Source organism: Ambystoma mexicanum, chromosome 6q (genome assembly GCF_040938575.1).
Source record: "Ambystoma mexicanum isolate Mex_15411 chromosome 6q, UKY_AmexF1_1, whole genome shotgun sequence".
NCBI lineage: Eukaryota > Metazoa > Chordata > Amphibia > Caudata > Ambystomatidae > Ambystoma > Ambystoma mexicanum.
This window is the reverse complement of record NC_090937.1, coordinates 1,634,950-1,655,444: the sequence shown is the minus strand read 5'-3', so window position 1 is coordinate 1,655,444 and position 20,495 is coordinate 1,634,950. Positions and strand designations below refer to the sequence as shown.

The following is a 20,495-nucleotide window of genomic DNA, read 5'->3' as shown; positions in this document are numbered from 1 at the left end:
AGTATGTTACCAGCATAAAGGAGAGGTGGACGTGGGATATAACACCAATTGTGCAAGTGTGATGGAGTTACCTGAGGGGGGAGCGGGAACAGCAGTAATAATGGACCATTATTGGGCCTGCGGAGAAAAGGCATATCATACACTGCCTCCCCTGTGGAGTGGTGTGTGCACAATGGTACACGTCAATGTACCATCACTAGTGGTACCTAAGAAGCATGTCGATGTGGCGAAATTTCCGAAAATGGATGAAGGAGACAGGAGAAGAAAGAGATCTGCACCACTCCAGAAGGAGCAAGAAAACAGGACCAACAGCAATGATACTGTCCTAAACAGGAGAAAAAGACAAGGAGAGCCATTAACAGGAAATTATCTGTGGGGAAGGTCGGAAACGGAACTAACATCAATACCGCCAGAACACAGACTATTCAGCAGAGCAGCAATGTTCTTCTCCTCAATAATACATCCGGGACTGCAGGCATACGCAAACGCAAAATGGCTGCAAATAACCAGATGGGAACTAATGATGACCATAAATTCGACAGTAAATGGGTTTAACGCAATTAAAGAGGAGCTGCGAGCTGTAAGGATGGTAGCACTACAGAACAGATATGTATTGGACCTTCTCACAGCAATGGAAGGAGGAGTTTGTGCAAAGATAGGACAATCATGCTGCACGTTCATACCTGCCAACGATGCCGACAATGGTACACTAACAGAAGCAGTTTCACAATTGGCCCAGATGCACTCCAAAATGATGGACGAGAGTAACGGCGTAAACAAGGATAAAAGCTGGTTTTCACTATTATGGTCATGGATGCCATCTTGGCTGTCAGATGGACTGAAAATAATAGTGGGATGTGCTATTTTGGCTGGAGCTGCACTGATAATAATTAGATTTTGGAAAGCCCGGAAGGCGCGCTCAACTGATGAGTTGCTGGAAATGGTGGGAATGCACCCCTTGATGCCAGCAGATGACGGCCAGCACACAGGTGTGATAATACACGAAAGGGAGAAGTTGCGCACCCAAATCATCGCCAATCATCTAGACCCACCATCAGTGAAGATCGAGAACCCAAGGAACCCTAGGAGCTACATAGGAAGATGGGTGTACTGTACTCCTGGAGGAACATGCGAATACATGTATTGGTCATTTGAAGATCACGTAAACCATTATGGACATCTCGGAGGGATAACCAAGATATGGAGAGTAAGAGGAGATAACGAGAAGGATATGTTTGTGGTCGACAAGTCGACCAGAGGGGGGACTGAAGTGGGAGAATGGAAAACCAGACTCCCGTCCTTCACCTCTCGCGCTTGGCCTAGAGGGTCGCGGCCCAGACACCCGCCACGAGAAGAGTTTGCCCATTTACCAGATGACCAAATACCCTGGTACAGAAACATACGGATGTGTCCATCTGCCTGCCCAACAGCCCGCACTGGCCATGCCGACACCTGCGGCACGGACCAACTAGACTGAAATCTACACATCGTTAGAGATGCCATGACGACCTAGATAACGGGAAGCACCGCTGAACTATTATACACGCTGAACATTTCCACACCAATCTACACGAAGAACATACTCAGTGCTCTGACGTAGGCGACAGGCTTATTCACGGACGTGCATCTTTATTATTTTTACATAGGCTTTCAGAATGCAGAAACGCAAGACGCACCATGAGCTCATTTATAACGCTTGCTCACGCTTCTCTTGAAACCCGTTACCATCATGAGAGATATAATGGAAACACGATACTGGCCATGAAACTGTATGCCACTATAACCTAAAGCATCCATGCACTAAATGGATTACTCGTGCACCAGGCCCAAGTAGGCCCCAAGCAAGAGTTCCCGTGGACATTAACAAAGCAAAAGTCAGGTTGCTGAGCCTGCAGAAAGAACCCAGTGGAGCAACCAGCCAAGGTCGTACTGTTGCAAACCCACAGTCAAGAAACAAATCTTCAAAGGCACGATGTTGCAACCTCGCACTCCACGTACCAATGTTAAAATCATATCTGCAAATTAAACCAGACATACAGTGGAAAAACAATATTAATTGTGCAGAATTATGCCTCAAACACGGTCCCTCCCCACGTGACCAAGCCGAACCTGACGAGATGCCAAAACCCAGGAGAGAAAAGGCGTCTGGGTACCTCGCTACGAGACGCAGGCCGACACACTTGAAAGGCTCAATGGACACCTGCTACAGTGGGAACGGTCAGTCTCCCACCTATGAATAAATCCTCACATTGCCTGCACGTACCCATATTGAAACACTGTTGCAACCACAGGTGCACCGTGTGCTGGGAACAACGGTGGTCCCAGGCTGGGGAGCTCACGGATGCACCAATCAGAACATGAGGTTCTTATCTCAGACGTCAGTAACGTTAGCCAATCCTCAGGGGTCTTCATGTAACAATTCTTATGTATCTAATTGTAGGGACAACCCAGATATACCACCTGACTACATCTTAACCACTAATATCATTCTCTATATGCGTACTATACTAACCCCACCACTCGAGCAACCAATCAAGAGTGGCGATAGGTTCTTTTGGTAACTTTTTGGAATGACGCAAGTAGCGCGTCATAATGTAGTAAAAAGGGCCTGCGAGCCCCACTATTGTGTGTGTGTCAGGACGAACGCGTGCGCTCCTTGACCCATCCCTGCCGTTTGCATAATAAACGACAGAAGTTGCCTTGCTCCTTGTGTGTGCCTCATACTCTGTCTCGATCCGAGATATACACGGGAGGAGTTGGGGCCTCCCTGCCCGGAGGTCTGCGGACGGCCCGGCCGACCCCGGCAGAATTCCCCCCCGACAAGGGGGCGTGTATATGCCGCGTAATCAAAGATCCATGCTCGGCAATAATTACAAATGCCAAGAAATGTTTGCATGTCTTTCACAGTTTTTGGTATTATGTTGCATATAGCAGCTGCTCTGTCTGGGAGTATTCGCTTCCCATCTTTTGATATTAACTGTCCGAGGTATACAACCTCGGCAAGGCAGTATTGTAATTTCCCTTTGTCTACCTTGTATCCTTTGGCAGCTAGCACATTCAGTAGTGCTATTGAGTCTTTTCGACACTTTTCTTCTGTATGGCTACAGACGAGCAAATCGTCTACGTATTGAATGATGGTGCTCTCTACATCTGTTTCCAATCTCTTCCCTTAACACCCTGTTAAAAATGTTGGGGCTTTCACAATACCCTTGCGGGAGTCGGCAGTGTTCATACCTGTTCCCTATTGTGAAGGCTGTCAGGTACTGGGATCCTGGGTCGAGTGGTATGGAGAAGAAAACATTCTTCAAGTCAATTACAGAAAAACATGTTGATTCTTTTGGCACACTGCACAATATTGATGCCGGGTTAGGCACTAATGGGAACTCTCTTTGAATGACGTCATTGAGTGGGCGGAGATCTTGGATCATCCTCCACGTCCCTCCCTTTGCTTTTTTGATTGGGAAAATCGCTGTATTACATGGGGAGGTTGATGGCACTATGATGCCTTGTTTCAGCAGTGCCTTTATGGTCTCTCTAATTCCCTCCTCCGCTTCTTTTGATATGGGGGTATTGTTTTACTCTCGGTAGCATTGCACCTGGTTTGAGTTTTATTTTTATTGGTGTCACCACATGCAGCAGCCCTACATCGTGGGGCCCGGTGGTCCAAATTTCAGGTGCTACCTTTGTCATGTCTTCCTCAAATATAGTCAGTGGGGCTTTAACGCTAGCCATCAATGGGTTATATACCTCTCTGTATTGGATCATAATATCACATGGTATGCTTATTTCCATTATTATTTCTCCATCATCCTCACCATCAGTGAACAATTCCTCATCTGTTATATCTCGTAGCATTATGTTTGGGTCTATGCATAACAGTCCTCCACTTGCACCTGTGCGCGTCCAGTCCTATGACCACATTACGTTTGCTGGATACTTGAACTGCCTCAATGTCTATGGACATTATCGTGCCTGGTACAATGGCTGTGTGTGCAATTGGGCGGAATATGAATTCTGATGGTGTTCTCCATTCGTTTCTCGTTATCTCTGGCACCACTCATGCTAACACCTTGATACCATATATGAACATGCTTATATCAACTTATATCAATGGGTACCCCTCGCACCACAACTTCATTCATCACTGTGCTGATCATCAACATTGCTCGTACTGGGCATACTCCTGGTGTTGAGCACATTATTCCTCGTTCTGTAAAGGAGATAGTCATATTCAATTTGCTCAACAAATCTCCACCCAGCAGGTTTATTGGCGCGTCTTTGTAGTACAGTAAGGGTGCACGCACGGTTTTTCCCCCCCACCGTTATATCAAGATCTTTAGTGTGAGGAACTTTTAAAATGGCCCCAGAGAACCCCTGCATCTCTAAATTCCTGCCTGAGAGTGGAAACCGCCCTTCCATAAGACATGATTTCTCTGCTCCAGAGTCTACCATAAAGATAAACTGCTTGTTTCCTATCTCTGCCCCCACTAGTGGTTCCTCTTCTGCACATAGGGTGGTGGATAGGACTGGACACGCAAGTGTTCCCTGTGGGCTGTCCTAATCTGAATGTCTTTCTTGCCCTGGCTCGGAGAAGACATTATCTCTGATCACGGTCACGCCACGTTGCATAACAATTATTCTCCAGCATGGGGTCTGGCATGGATTCACATGCTCATGAATATTCCCCGTCGTCAGGCTGGGAATCCTCGGTAAAGAAAAAACCAGTATCAGTTTCGTTTCTGATCTGTCTTTCGTAGTAATAACCAATCACTGGTCTCTGCGTCATACTGACCACAGCCAATGACTGCCCTCTACCTAAGCACCGCCTCTGGCAGCCATCTTCAGATTTTTACCGCACGTTCATGTGTTGGGATCCTCGTGCTATTGCTCTCGAGCGTTAGTGCTATTTTTCGCGCTTTTTTCACAAAAAACTTCGATTCTTTCGGTCAAAAGAGCCTCAAGCTCCACCGATCCTACATCCGATCAACGGGGACCCGTGTCGGATTCATCTGTGCCCCTCAAGGGTGAAGATTTCGTCGAGCTACACTTCGGAGGAATCCAGAAGCTTCTCAGGCCCGGTCTCGGAGATGGCCCAGGAGAAGGGAAGCTCGACGCCCGGAAAGCTGTTCAGGGTCTGCCCTGGATGCCAGCTGCAGAACGTCTTCAAGGAGGACGAACACTCTTTCTGCCTTTACTGCCTTCATGAGGACAAGACGCACGTGGAGAAGGACTGTGCGTTTTGCGGCAACATGTCGGAACGGACCATGAAGGACCGCCATCAACGTCTCGCCAACTGGCTGGAGGGTAAGAGCCCGTCTGGCGAGAAGAAGAAGAAATCCGAGCGGTCTTCTAAGACCTTTGAGGGCGCCCCGGCGACGGGGGCCCAACATAAGGCCAAGCACCGCGAGTCCGCTGGCACCGGGAGCGCCGAACGGTCTGGCTCTACGGGCGCCAGGCAGGGCGCACCCTCCCCGGCACAATCAACCACGAGCCAACGCTCTGGGTCGGGTAAGAGGAAGGCCGAGCACCCGGCGAAGCTCCTGGAGAGGCCCCGGTCGAGCTCTAAGGCAGAGGAGGAGCGTGGCAGTGCCCCCTCCCTCAAGGATAAGGCGGTGAGCGCACCTAAGGTGGTGAAGGCCTTGATCCATCCGACCAAGCCCTCTATCGAAAAGGTCGCGGCGGCCCTGGCTCAGCCTGTGGTGGCTGCACCAGTGGTGGCGACCTCAGGGCCCAGAATCTCCCTGCCTCCTCGGAGGGAGTCTTCCTTTGTGCCCATCGATAGGACCCACGTGAAACTCTCCGTGGGGAAGAAGAAGGGGGGGCAGGGCGTCGTCGGAGATTCGGCCTCAACCTCAGAAGAGGAGCTGATCGAGGTCTTAAGCCACGGCCTAGGCGTGGAAGAAGGCCAGCCCGTCGGAATGGACCCCGACGCAGGTGACGACGACGACATCGTCGAGGATACCGACGGGGGCCCCTGCTCGCCCGTCGGATTCCCCTCTGCCAGCGCCGCAAGACAACTCGGCGGCCATTTTGTTGGCCATACAGTCCTTATGCTCCGAGATAAGGACGAGGCTACCGTTACCGACGGAGGAACCTCTCCCGTCGGGGGATCCAGAACTGGGACCTTCTGGTGTTCCCCCTACCAAGAAAAGAAGGATCCATCCACCACCTCCTTTTCAACCGTCGCGCCCCTTCCAGCCCTCCTCCCCGTCCACCCGAGGGGATGATACGGGGACTGACACGGCAGCGACGGGTACGGACGACGAGGCATACGACGAGGATTTTCCGTCGTCGCCTCCCACCAGGGCTTCTCCGCTCGACGAGATCGGATCTTTCCACTCCATGATCTCCAGGGCTTCCGAGCTTTTCCAACTCTGCCCTGAGGAGAAGAAAAAGGAAGGCTTCCTTTATCAGCGGCGCGAGGCCAAGAGGAAGACGGTCCTCGCAGTGCCTCTGTTGGACGACATTTGGGATGAGGGCCTTTCCCTCCTCAAGAACCCTTCCACGACGCCAGCTAGAAGAGACCGGTACGAGAAAAAGTACCGGGTCCCGGACACGGCCCCCCTATGCCTCCGGGCGCAGCCTACCCCGGACTCCGTCGTCTCCGCGGCAGCCAGGAAGAAAGCGGGGGGGGGTGCGGCCTCCACATCGACTTCCCCGCCGGACGGCGAGGGAAAGAAATTGGATGCTATGGGACGTAGAGTCATCTCGTCGGCAGCGACGACGATTAAAGCGGCCAACGCCTTGGCTATCGTGGCCCGCTTCGACAGGGAGCTCTGGTACAAGATAGCTCCCCTGCTGGATTTTCTGCCGGACGACAAGAGGGCGGAGGCCCTTGAGATCCTGCAGGAAGGTGAGGTGGCCTCGGACCACGCCATCACCGTGGCGACGGACATCGCCGACACCGGGTTCCGCCAGCTGGGCAACGGCGTTTGCCTTCGACGTCGTGGATGGCTCAAAGCTACGGACATCCGGTAGGACGTCCAGACCAGAGTCCTGGACATGCCCTTCGACGGGAACAACCTGTTTGGGAAGACAGTGGACGATTCCCTTCAGGCCATCAAGGCGGATACTGAGACGGCCCGGGCCCTTGGAGTCCTGCAACGACGGACGCCCTTTCGGAGCGGCGGAGGCAAGGGCGCCTCCAAAGGTTCCGGCGGCGGTTTCGCTTCCTACCGTCAAGCGGCCCGCTCGTCGTCGCAAGAGGCCTACAGAGGACGAGGCAAGTCTAGCGGACCCCGCCGTCGTCGCCAAGGAGGTCAAGGCGGCAAGGCCGCGTCCAAGCAGGATTGAACCGGCCGTGGGGTCGGGCCCCCACCGAAGCACCCCGGTGGGAGACCGGCTGGCGGGCTTCGTCAGCGTGTGGGAGTCCATCTCCACCGACCGTTGGGTGCTGGACGCCCTGGCCCGGGGCCACGCGCTCGAGTTTCAAAGAAGGTGCCCGCGCGTCCCCCCCGTGGCCAGGAAAGAACTTCACGTCCCTCAACTCCTCCTGGAGGTAAAGGCGATGCTCAGAAAGGGCGCCATCGAACTCGTCCCAAAGAGGCTTCGGGGCTCCGGAGTCTACTCGAGATACTTCCTCGTGAAGAAGAAGACGGGAGGATGGCGCCCCATCCTAGACCTGCGACGTCTGAACAAGTTCATCAAGGCGCAGAAGTTCCGGATGGTCACCCTCCAGCACGTCCTGGGTCAGCTGGAGGAAGGAGACTTCCTATCGTCGTTGGATTTGGAGGATGCCTACTTCCACATTCCCATCCTAAAGGGGCACCGCAAATTCCTCAGATTCGTGGTCCAAGGGCGTCATTACCAGTTCAAAGCCCTTCCCTTCGGACTACGGTCGGCACCCAGGGTATTCACCAAGTGCCTCGCACCGGTGGCGGCGCAGCTGCGCCGCGAGGGGATTCACGTCTACCCCTACCTGGACGACTGGCTCATCCGCGCCAAGACGAGGGAGCTCGCCGTGGTCCACACGGCAAGGACCGTCCAACTCCTCACGGACCTGGGATTCTCCGTGAACTACGCCAAATCCCACCTGGTGCCCGCGCAAGTCGCACTGTTTCTGGGAGCCAGGCTCGACACAGTGTCCCTTCTGGCCTCCCCGTCGGAGGAGAGGACCAGGACCATCTTGGGCAAGGTGCAACGGATGTTGGTGGCCGACGCGGCCAAAGTGAGGTCCATCAAGTCCCTCCTCGGGATGATGTCTTCCTGCATCTACCTCATTCCCATGTGCAGGCTCCGGATGCGCCCGTTGCAAGAATTCCTGGATGCGCGCTGGATCCAGACGACGGGCAGCTTCGAGGAAAGGATCAAGCTCGACGAGAGTTTCCGACGAGCGATACGGTGGTGGGGCACCCGCGCGCATCTGACGGCGGGCATGGACTTCCAGACCCCAGCCCACCAGGAGACTGTGACCACGGATGCCTCCCTGGAAGGGTGGGGAGCGCACACCGAAAATCTGCACGCAAGGGGACTCTGGCTCCCGACGGAGAAGTCCCTGCATATCAACGTCCTGGAGCTCCGTGCAGTGTTTTGGGCCCTCAGGTCCTTCCTTCCGTCCCTCAAGGGCAAGGTGGTGAGGATCTTCACCGACAACACCACCACCATGTTTTACATCAGGAAACAGGGCGGAACCAGGTCCCCAGCGCTGTCCAAGGAGGCGCAGGACCTGTGGCATTGGGCCGTTGCCCAAGGGATTTTTCTGGTGCCGTTTCATCTGGCAGGGATAAAAAACACCATCGCCGACTCACTCAGCAGGGAGCTGCGCTCGTGCCACGAGTGGGAACTACGGCAGGATCTGGTGGATCGCCTCTTCCGACGGTGGGGCACACCCCAGATCGACCTGTTCGCGACGGCGACGAACACGCAAGTGCCGGAGGTTCGCCAGCAGGTTTCCCCAGACGAGGAGCATGGGCGATGCTTTCTCGTTCCCCTGGGAGGGTCTGTTCCTCTACGCGTTCCCTCCCTTGCCTCTGCTAATCCGGCTCGTCAACCAGCTCAAGAGGTCACGGTGCAGGATGATCCTCGTCGCACCTGCGTGGCCGAGGCAGATATGGTTCCCGGACCTTCTGGACTTGTCAGCGTCCCCGCCGATCAAGCTGCCGGCGGACGCGGATCTACTCTCCAGGGAAGGAGGCGCCATCCTCCACCACGACCCGAAGTCGCTGAACTTGCAGGCCTGACTCCTGCAGCGCTAGAGTTTGGAGGATACGACATACCGGCCGATTGCAGAGAGGTTCTTGCAAAGGCCAGGGCGTCCTCGACTCTTAAATGCTACGGACACAAATGGAAGAGGTTCTCTGTCTGGTGCCACGCACAGAAGATTAACCCTCTACGGATTACGGCCCCCCAAGTACTGCCGTACCTGCTGACTCTGGCCAAAGCTGGTCTGGCACACGCGTCCATCAAGATTCATCTTGCTGCGATCTCCCGATACACCAGAACCACGGGGCGGACGTCCTTGTGGTCTCATCGTCTGGTGAAAGAGTTCATGAAGGGACTGTTCAGATCGTTCCCGCCGGTGAAGGCTCCGGCCCCGGCGTGGGAGCTCAACGTGGTGCTGACCAAGCTCATGGGACCTCCGTTCGAGCCTCTGCACTCGGCCCCGTTGAAGTTTCTATCGTGGAAAACAGCTTTTCTTGTGGCCATCACCTCCGCACAACGAGTGGGAGAGATCCAGGCCCTTTCCTGCAAGGCCCCGTACTTGACTTTCCACGACACGAGGGTAGTGCTCAGGACGCACCCCTCCTTCATGCCCAAGGTACCGTCGGACTTCCATCTCAACGAACCCTTGGTGTTACCTGTGTTCTTCCCGTCGCCTTCGTCGCCGGCTGAGAGGACTTTGCACTCGCTGGATGTAGCTAGAGCGCTGAAGTTCTACGTGGACCGCACGAAGGGTTTTCGGAAGACGTCACAACTCTTTGTGAACTTTGGACCTGTCAATCAGGGGAAGGCTCTCTCGAAGGCTTCCATCTCCAGATGGCTCTCCGGCTGTATCATGTGCTGTCACCGGTTGGCAAACCGACCGCTGCCTGGCCGTCCGAGAGCCCATTCCACCAGAGCGATCGCAGCCACCACGGCGTTCCTATCTGGTGTGCCCCTGCTGGACATATGCAGGGCTGCTACGTGGAGGTCGACGCACACCTTCACGAAATTCTACTGCGTCGACCGGGATTCCAGGGAGGAGTCCAGGGTCGGCCAAGCAGTGCTGCGCAACCTGTTCGCCTGAGGTGAGCCTGGTGAGGAGGTAAGATGCTTAATGTTGAGTTGATGTGATGCTTAATGTTGAGCCTTTGCCACCTCCCGTGGTTGTGCATGTGTGTACTGCTATGTATTCTTTATTCATGAGCATGTGAATCCATGCCAGACCCCATGCTGGAGAAGGAACAAGTTACTTACCTGTAACTGTTGTTCTCCAGCATGGGTCTGGCATGGATTCACATGCGAACCCTCCCGCCTACCCCTCTGCGGCTCTTCACTTGGTCATACTGCCACTTCACGTGCTTCCAAATCTGAAGATGGCTGCCAGAGGCGGTGCTTAGGTAGAGGGCAGTCATTGGCTGTGGTCAGTATGACGCAGAGACCCGTGATTGGTTATTACTACGAAAGACAGATCAGAAACGAAACTGATACTGGTTTTTTCTTTACCGAGGATTCCCAGCCTGACGACGGGGAATATTCATGAGCATGTGAATCCATGCCAGACCCATGCTGGAGAACAACAGTTACAGGTAAGTAACTTGTTCCTTGGTTGCGCTTCCCACTGCATTTTGTCTTGCCATTGGTTGTGGTGGTGGTTGCTGTCCTTGCTGTACCTGAGGTTCGTTATAACAGTAGTCTTGCTGTCTCCCACTTCCCATCGGTAGTCCGTAGGGGCTACCTGGGTGTGAACACCTCCAACCTTGTTCGTTCTCTATGGGCTGTTGCCCCTGGAAATACCCTGAAGGCCGCATTCTACAATTTCTAGTGTAGTGTCCCCATCTCCCACAGTTCCAACATGACCCTTGTGGTCCGCCTCTCATTCCTTGGCCGCCAAAACCCCTATTTCCCATACCGCCAAACCCCCCTCTCTGGCCCCGGTACCCACCTCTTCCTCTTGCTGGTCTTTCTTGCCACTGTTGCCCACCGTATTGCTCTTCTCCGTTCCACTGTCCTTGTCCTCCTGCGGCCCGCAGTGCTGCTATTGTTGCTGGTCTGTTTCGCGCTCCTTCGTCTCCCTCGTTTTCTCGGTCTGTGGTTGCCCTGGCGTTGACGGCCGCGTCCTTCACTAATTTGTTCTGTACCAGCTTTGCCTCATCTGCCAGCCTTTTTTGTGCTATCTCCTTTTCTCTCTTTGATCCTCCTGCAGTGGTGCACAATTATCCTCTGTATTTGAGGCCAGCCCTTGGTTTCTATCCCAGCTATTTTATTCAAGGCCTTCTGCACCTCCTTCGGGAGCCCCTTCTTGATGATAAAATAAAACAAGGCGGTGGACTGGTTCCACGCCGTGCCAGTTTTGCTTCTCCATAAATTCTGCACCCGTAGTATGAATTGCGTAGGATCCTCGTTCTCCTCAATTGTGCACTGCATCACTAAATGTAAATCTGGAATATCTGGAAACGTGTGCCTCAATGCATCCCATACCTGTGCTCGAACATTATTGAACGCCAATCCATCGTGGCGGTCACAACTCATCGTTACTGCGGGAAATCCGGCCTTTTCCCACACTGCGTCTGCTTGATCACCAATTGCTGACACTAATAAGCTCTTCACATCGCCTATCGCTAGCAGCACTCTTGTGTTTTTCTCAAAGGCGTGTATCCATTTCCCAGCCCCTCCTGACAGTGAGGGGAGGACCTTTAGCAAGTTGTTTTTATCCATCTGAGCCCACGGGATGTAATGTGGCCTACCTGCTCCTTTATGTATCAATGGCATGGCATTTGTAACTTGTTTCTTCCCTACCTTACTTACCGCACCTTTCTTTGTCTTACCATATTTCCCCCTTGCTGTCTTAGCCTACCCTGCCATAGTGGTGGCGATGGTGTCTGGGTACCGGCGGTTTGGCAGTGGGGACCCGGTCTCGGCAGCTGCCTCTTCATATTAGTGTAAGTCACTCCACACTACTTCTAGTTCTGATTCTTGCTCATTGCTCCATTCACATCCTTCTCCTCTCTCACTGTCTGGGGTGGGTGGGAGTATAATCTTCACGAGTTTGTCATTTAGATGGAACAGGAATTCCCCTGACCTCCACTCTTTCTCTTGCCCTTGTGGTATGCGTGTTCCTTGTGATGATACTGACCATGCTGGCTCTGAGATCGCTTGCGCCACTTCCCCTGCTGTGCTCAATGTTGGTGTTAGATCCGCTATGGATAATGGTGGCACCTCTCCTCCCCCTGGTAGCATTTGGCGGCTCCTGTCGCACAACGCTCGTAGCCGCGTTATCTCCATCTGTGCATGCGATAGCTGGCGGTCTAATTCTCCAGTGGTATGTGCTAAATTCACAGGGGTGCGCTGTTAGGCAGAAACCTGTGCAGTTCCCTTTGGGAACACTGCAAAAGATTTAGGACTACAGGTGTTAGCAGTAAACCCACTTGGTAGCAGTCTGTACCACCCAGATTTACCTGGTAGCTGTGGCTGAGCAGTCAGACTTCCCTCAAGAAGAGTTAGGCAGTATGCAAAGTATACACAATAGGTACTCGGACACAATAGCACAAGCAAACACTGACCAGAGATTTGGTATCAAAGTATATAATTATTTATTTAAACACACACTGTTTGAAACACTCCAGCACCCTTATTGTAAAACACTCTAAACGCAGTTACTATTATAATATATACAACCCTTATTCCTTATCAGACAAGTCTTAGTTAACACCACTTTTTTCTAGACAGGTGAGCGCTTAACTATAGATGGCCCTCCAATAAGTTCATGAAGAAGGGAGGGAAAAAGACAGAATATGGGAAGATACACTACAGGAACACTTTTAGCAAGGCAGAAGAACAAAAGTCACTTATAGGCTGGGCCCACTCTTAGAGAGAGCAGAGCACAAATGCGCCCAAGATCACAGTTACACTAGGCTTTGAAAGTCTTGCAGAGAGTTCAAAAAGAGTTTAGAGAGGCTCAGAAAAGTTTAGCCAGGGTGTCCCAGGCTAACCCAGGTTCGACAGTCGGGGGCTAAAGGGGAAGAGAAGATCTCGACTTGGAGGAAAGATGAAGGTTGTTGCACTGCCAGGGAAGAACCCAGCCGCAGAGTTTTCTGGTTCAAGGTATTACCCTTTATTTCGCGGTAAAACGTGGTATTCCGTCTGCCGGGGTGCTTGGCACAGGCAAGGCGGCCACGAGATGCATCGGGAAGGCGAAAAGACGGTGAAACTGGTTATCCCCACCAGTCAAAGGAAGAAGACTCTCCGGCGGGAGATCTCATCTGTCGTTGGGTAAAGTGGTGAGACGGTCCAGCAGGGCTCCACCGGTGGTGTTGTCGTGGCAGGTCGGCTCAGCTTCTTCATCGGATTCTTGGGTCCTGTGGCAACTTCTGAAGTTCCAGTCCCCAAAGCCCTGCTTTTATGCAGAAAACCCCCATTCACTCAGCCTAGCTGTCACTCAAACATGCTAAGTGGTGAGTCGGCCGGCTCACCACTTGGGCCAATCAGGACGGAGTGCGACTTGAGTTGCCTAGGCAACTCAGTCCAGGGTGCCCAAATCCCCCTCCACCCCTCCTAAGTACCCCAACAGAGTGGCACCACTTTGGAGGGCTTCTGTGGAGAAGCCCGCCAAAAAGTGGAACAAAGGGCTCGACTTGGGTTGGAGTCACAGAAGAGAGCACAAACGCCATTTTAGAAACGAGTTTTGGCAAAAAATACAAACCAGAGAATTAATAATAATTAAATAAACCGGCAGTATGTTCTAGGCTATCGTAATTAAATATAGTAGCCTCGAACAAAGGGAAAATCCCATAGAGAAATATTTGCGGTTGAATATAAAAAGTAGTATCCACTGCCACCAGCCAAAACACGACCAGGGGGGACGGAGACGTGCCCCCTCGACTAACAGACCCCAGGGCAATTGAATTGCCCCAGCCAGTACGTCCACAATATGATGGTTTGTACTGGTTCTGTTCAGAATTCAAGACTAGTAAAGTCAATGATGACTTTACATGCCCTGGGAGACAGTAGTCAGTCCCAGGGTATGGAGTCTATACTGAGGGGTCACTATGACACCCCTGTGTTACTGCACTGAGGGTGCTGTGTAACACATCACAAAAACACATGAAGCCCTATGGAGTAAAAGACCCCATAGCCCATTAAACACATCTAGAGTCAAAGCAACACATTCAAATCATGTCCAAGAGGGAGGGTAAAAGTGTCTCACTCTTGGCAGGAGTAAAAAATAAACCCCAAAAATCCAGCAAAGCTGCTGAGGGACTCACTAGGTTAGGAAATTCAGCCTAAACAGAGAATTATCCCTAACATGCGCTTGTTGGGCCATACAAACCTCCTTTATCATAGGGGGGTGGTGCTGTGGCAACTGCTCCGGTTGTAGGTGTAGGAGTTGGACATGCTGGTACATACAGGGGCTCACTATATCCTACTGCTGGTCTGGACATTAGAGGATATATTTTAGTTGTATCGCCTTCAGCTGTAGTGGTTGTGCACTCGCCCTTTGGCGTTCCGCTTACCTCTTCCTGTGTTTTCTGTGTTTCATTCACTTTCTCTTTACTTACCTCTGCTGGAGGCGTAACTTCTTCAAACATTCGCCATAGGTCTAGTACTTCCCTTCTGTTTTGCAGTTGTTTCCCCTTATACCTTGCTAACAAGTGTGTAGATACTAGATCTAATACTCATGTTGAATGACCCACCCTCTGGCCAGATTGGCGTCGCACTGTCCCCTTTTATCTCCGTCAACCATTGATCATGGTATTTTTGTATTTTCTCACTGTATAATGGAAGGTGCTGACAAATATGTGCTAGTGGTGTTATTCCTCCCATGACGATGGGTTTCCCTCCCTCCCTCTGTCTGTACTTACCTTTCGACCTCCCTTTCCCCTTAATCACTTCTTCACCAGTTGGATAATATACCACGAGTCTTATCAATTACTTGTAACTTGTATGCACATATATGTATCAAGATATATATATATCAACCCCCTTTTCAAAGTTAACCTTTTAGTTATTGCATGTTCAAATTCTACAGTTGATTGTTGCATATTTTGCCACTTTAATCACAAATTAATCACAGTACTTGGATATCCTTGTCAAAAAATGGACCGAACACAAAAGCACATATAACCCTTATGCACCTGCACTACCTGCACGCGTTTTTTTCCCACCCCTTTCCCGTTTCGCCTACTCTTCTCATTCACTCCCCACTTCTTACACCCTCTTACTTTTCCAAGAATCCTTTCGTACCCAGAAAAAGAATGTTCTAAATAACTACTCCGAGTCTACTCAATATACGAGACTCCTACTATTTTCTCTGTAACTTCACTTATTTATTCTGCACTGGATGAGACAATGCTACGCGGCGCCGCTTTCTACCTCGTTCGGGCTAGGATACCACTTCTCTTTTTCTCTTCACTTCTTACCAAAACCTAATGGCCATATAAAGGATAGATAAGGAAAGCCTCATCACTGACACAGGCCCTACTCTTCCCTACTACCCGTTAACACCTGTCCTCCATATTTCCCCCTTAACTTTCCTTCGGAACCTTCGCAACCCCCACTCACCTGTTCAGTCAGGTGACCCGAGGGTCGCTGCTCGCAGTCCGACCCCAGTCAGGCTTGCACCCCAACCAAGCCGTGGCCCGCCTCGGCGAGCAGCTTTTCAGTCGGGTATTCGATCCAACACAGTTTAAATAAGGCAAGACCCAATGTTGAATCAATGCCCAAAAAGAATATTTGAATACCGACCAGATAAAGTGTAGCAACAAAACCTGAACAATACCCATGTATGAGAGGTCTATGTTGGGGAAAGCTTGAGAAAGTTACTTTAAGTAAAGCTATTGAAACACAGTTGTGGCATAGTTCTATTCTTTCAATCAATTTAGATTTAGGAGTTGGTCAGTGTTTATTTCCCAAACTCAGTCACTGCCGTTAGCTCGCTGATGCCTCATGTCCATCTTGTTTCAGAAAGCTGTTGAAATCCTTTCTTTACCCACACTAGCCTCTGTTACATGCCTCTTTTTCAGAAGTTGCATTAAGAAGCGTAGTAGTATTCTCCCCCTTTACAAAAATCGTCATACTAATTTCACATGAACTGCTGTAATTTGTCATGAAATTTGCTGAATTTCTTTTGCTCAGATTCCTGCAAAATTTGTGTGCTCAATATAAGTTGATTTTTATATTTGATTTTCTTTTTAGATTATATGTTTGGGAAATATTACATTCTACAATCCGGAAGATGAACAAGCATGTGCAAAAAATCCAAAGGGAACTGGAGGAAACAAAGGGAAGGCTAGAGAAAAAGCACAAAAGGGTCTGTATTGCACTTTGTTTTGTTTTAAAGACATTGCATTTTGCATAAGATGTACAGATTGCGAGTTCTTTGATTTACCAACTGGCTTTTATGAGGGTAGGCATAAATCCTACAGGAAGCACTACGTTTTTAGGTCCCAAGCTGCAGCTCTGGCATGCGCCCTCTTTTTTTCTTGTCTTGCACTGGTTCAACAACTTTATTCCATACCTAGCCATCCAAAGCGTTTCTAAGGATACAACCCTGTTGTACCCCACCCCCATTTTAGGACAGTTTTTCTAATGTCCGCCCAAAGGTACTTTATAAAACTATACCTTGAGCAATACAGAAACTCCAACTATAAGGCTGAACCACCTGGTATGTTGGTAGCAATGACAGAGCAGCCAGGCATGTGTTAGGAGGGAGAAAGGGCTGTAGGAAGGTACAATTAACTTGTAGCATACAAAGTTTCCAAAGAAACACTTGTACAGTGATATGTTGTAAACATAATGGTTTATTCTATACATACACAGACAAAGAAAATTCATAAGAAAGAGAAGTACTGTTATAAGTCATAAACACAACATAAAAACCAACACAATTTATGGTAGGTAAACCCAAGTACATAACCACATTTAGAATAGCAGTATGAAAACCACGGCGAGTAAGACCCACTGTTAAAAATGTAGAAGACAGTGTGCTATGCAAGGAGAGTAAGACCACATTATTAGACTTTTAGAATGGTAGTATGCAATTCATGGTAGGTAAACCCTTATGGCAGTTAACTGTTACACTTCTGTTTCAAGCAATAATGCAGTTATACCAACAATGTTACTTACTAGAATAGTGGAACACAATTCAAAGGTAAGTAAATAACTTTGTAACACTAACTTATTCGATTTCAGGAAAATTCAGTTACAGCACTAACACATAGCAAGTAAATACTTTGCAACACCTTGTTATATATTCTGTGCAGAGGTCTTATCTTTAGAAGTCCTTCCCTAAGCAAGGGCATGAGTGTTCTCAAAGGCAGAAGGGGGATCCCGGTGATCCAGGCTCCAACAGTAGGCAGGTCCGGATAAGGCACAAATGCAGGAAAGTCAGAGTTCGAGAGGAATTCTCGTCAAACCAGTAAGTGACAGACTTCAGAGTTAGTGGAAGTGTTCAGGGACTACATAGAAGGCTCCCTAGATGCGTTCCAACAGTATGGGCGAACTAGACTACACAAATCGCCACACAGGAGCAACACAAACACTTTAGCGAAGTATTACTTCAAGCCAGACTGCACTTTGGCAGTGAAGAGCTTGCAGAAGGATGGCTTCACGAAGCAGCAGCATAGGACGCTGTGCCTGGATTCTTGGTTGCGGTGACTAAAAGACACTGGCTGCAGCAGCCGAGAGGAAATGCTCCCAGCAGAGAAGAGTCTAGGGTGCTTCTCCCGGGTCTGTGAATTGGGTGCCCTTTTCAAGGTACCAGATGAACGGTTGTCTGATTTGCCTCGCTATCTTGGTCCAGCACACTGGTGAGGGGACATAGAGGAGTAGAATCTTGCTTCTGGAAGTCCAGCAGGAGGCCACCGAAGTTTCAGCGAGAATAGTTTACTGGAAGATGTTGCGCACAGCACTCAGCCTCGAGGTCCCAGTGTATTGGTTGTGTGCAGCCCAGTAAGGTTGCAGCTAGTCGTGGAATGGCTGAAAATGCAGGTCTTCTAAAGACTAGTCTCACCAACCTAAGGGTCGCAGTCGTCATCTTAGGGGCTTCTCTGTTGCATGGAAGAAGTGGTCAGCACAGGCAGCTGTTACACAGCAGGCATCTCAGGTCACTCAAATCAGCTACAGCCGTCTTCTCTTTCTCATTGAATTCTGCTCCAGTGCTCAAATTATCTTCAGCTTTTGGATCCAGACCATTTATACAGGAACCCAGCCTATCGGCACACATACTACATTCAAACTTTGGGGTGTGGCTGTTCTTGGAGGACATCCAACCTCGCAGTTAAAACTGGTTCTAGGCAGCTATGCCAGAAGACAAAGTGCTGAAGAGTTTCTGACTCCTCCCTCGTTTCCTGTCTTCAGACACTCTGGAGCCTCGGCGCCGTGGGCGGCTACACATATGGTTCCTGTCGAAGACCAAAATTAAACAAAGACCCCCCTCAGGACAGCAGAAGGACCAAGAAAGGACAAGCGCACTAAAAAAGGGAAAATAAAAGATTAAAGCCACCATTCTAGATGAATGGTGGCCCTTCTGTGCGTTACTATGGTTGGGTTGAAAAGCCTGCAAGTAATAATCACACATCAGTAGAGCCTGTCCACTGCCACCAGCCATAAAGGTACGCTTGTGTTGGGGAGAATTCTCTGTTTAGGCTGAATTTCCTAACCTAGTGAGTCCCCCAGCAGCTTTGCTGGATTTTTGGGGTTTATTTTTTTTTCTCCTGCCAAGAGTGAGACTCTTTTACCCTCACTCTTGGACATGATTTGAGTGCGTCTCTTTGACTCTAGATGTGTTTAATGGGCTATGGGGTCTTTTACTCCATAGGGCTTCATGTGTTTTTGTGATGTGTTACTGTCATGATCTCTGCTTCCAAAAGGTCAGGGTTTTCCCAACTCCCTTGGAAGCAGATCCATAACCCAGGTTCCGAGTGCCAACCAGTCACAATTGGGACCTTTTGGACCCAGGCCTGGCGCCAGTGGCACCAGGCTCATAAATATGCCCAGTCCCAGCGCTGGAAGCGCCGGGCTCATAATGCTTGGGTGGACTTACCTGCAGCAGACCATGCTGCTTACTTGCCTGCCAGTTGAGCCTCTGATCCTCTTCTGTTTGGAACTACTTTTCCTGTTGGGTGGGGCAGGAGCCACTCCCTAGATTCAGAACACTGGAACACTTCTGGAAAGCAGGAACTCTTTTCTTACCTAGGCGTGGCTGTGGAAGGAGACACGTAAGCACTACAGGAGGCTATTTAAACCACACCCGATGGATGAATCTTGCTTTGCGTTATTCTGCATCCTCTGCAGCAGAACGCTCATCGTGTCTTCTGCATCTGATCCTGGGCCTAAGGAAAAAGGCTTACCATCCTGAATCCAGTCTTCAGCAACACCTATAAAGACAAGAAAGAACAGGTTAGCATTACGGTCTTCAGTGACAACTCTTCACTTACCTGGTCCATCGGCTGTCACCAACGCCTCGCGCTGCATTCCGGCATCTGAAAGACAAAGGCTTACCTACTCTTCGTGCGCTCCGGAGGTCTTCACACTGCATTCCGGCATCTGAAAGACAAAAGCTTACCAACTCTTCGCACGCTCCGGAGGCCTTCGGTGCTGCATCCCGCATCTGAAAGACAAAACAAGGTGCGTTTAAAGACATTGGGGAACTTTAATACTCACGTGCCATTACTCCTTTCCACATCTAACCCAGTGGGTATTCCGGAACCCTGCAGCCGCTCCGAACTTGTACCTGCAAAATAAAAAGACAGAGCTCATCGTGAAGCAGGCAACAAGCGCTTACTTACGTGCTTCCAGGCGCTTCTATTCATCACACGGGCTCCATCTTCAACTCACTTCAGCCCGTCATCCGCCATCGCCGGAACCCTGCAAAACAAGAAACATCATTACTAAAGACTTTAAAGACATTAGAATTACTCGAAACTTACCGTTCGTGCAGTAAACGACGGACAGCAGTCCTCTGAAGTCAAGAGGCCTGCTCCCCTTATCCAGTGAAGAAACTGGTTACAGCACCCTGCCCCGAGGCAGATGGAGAACACGGCGTTCACTTACCTAAGGTGAGAGCGTTAACCTTTGGGGTTCTACAGGAGAAGAGAAAGGGAAGAAGAGAGAGACATTCAATAACCCAGTTCCTTAATCCCATATTTTCTATCTGCAGACATCTTACCCTTCGAGTCAGACATACAGTGCACAGAGGTCCAGCCCAAAGAGCCAGCCGTGTGTTACACATCACCTTTGAAGATACGGTATACGCCCAGTCAAGACCGGCGCCTCTACGGGAATCAGGTGAGCGTTAGTTACACAGCACCCTCAGTGCAGTAACACAGGTGTCATTGTGAATCCCCAGTATAGACTCC

General features: G+C 50.4%; 1 protein-coding gene across 1 annotated transcript in view; it reads left to right on the top strand.

Annotated features, from left to right (window-relative positions):
- Window positions 1-20,495, top strand: part of NCBP1 (nuclear cap binding protein subunit 1) — a 1,187,216-nt gene that overhangs the window by 800,984 nt on the left and 365,737 nt on the right. The window contains exon 20 of the mRNA XM_069630359.1: window positions 16,333-16,447. Coding sequence (XP_069486460.1) covers window positions 16,333-16,447 — 115 coding nt within the window. The remainder of the gene's footprint in view (window positions 1-16,332; window positions 16,448-20,495) is intronic.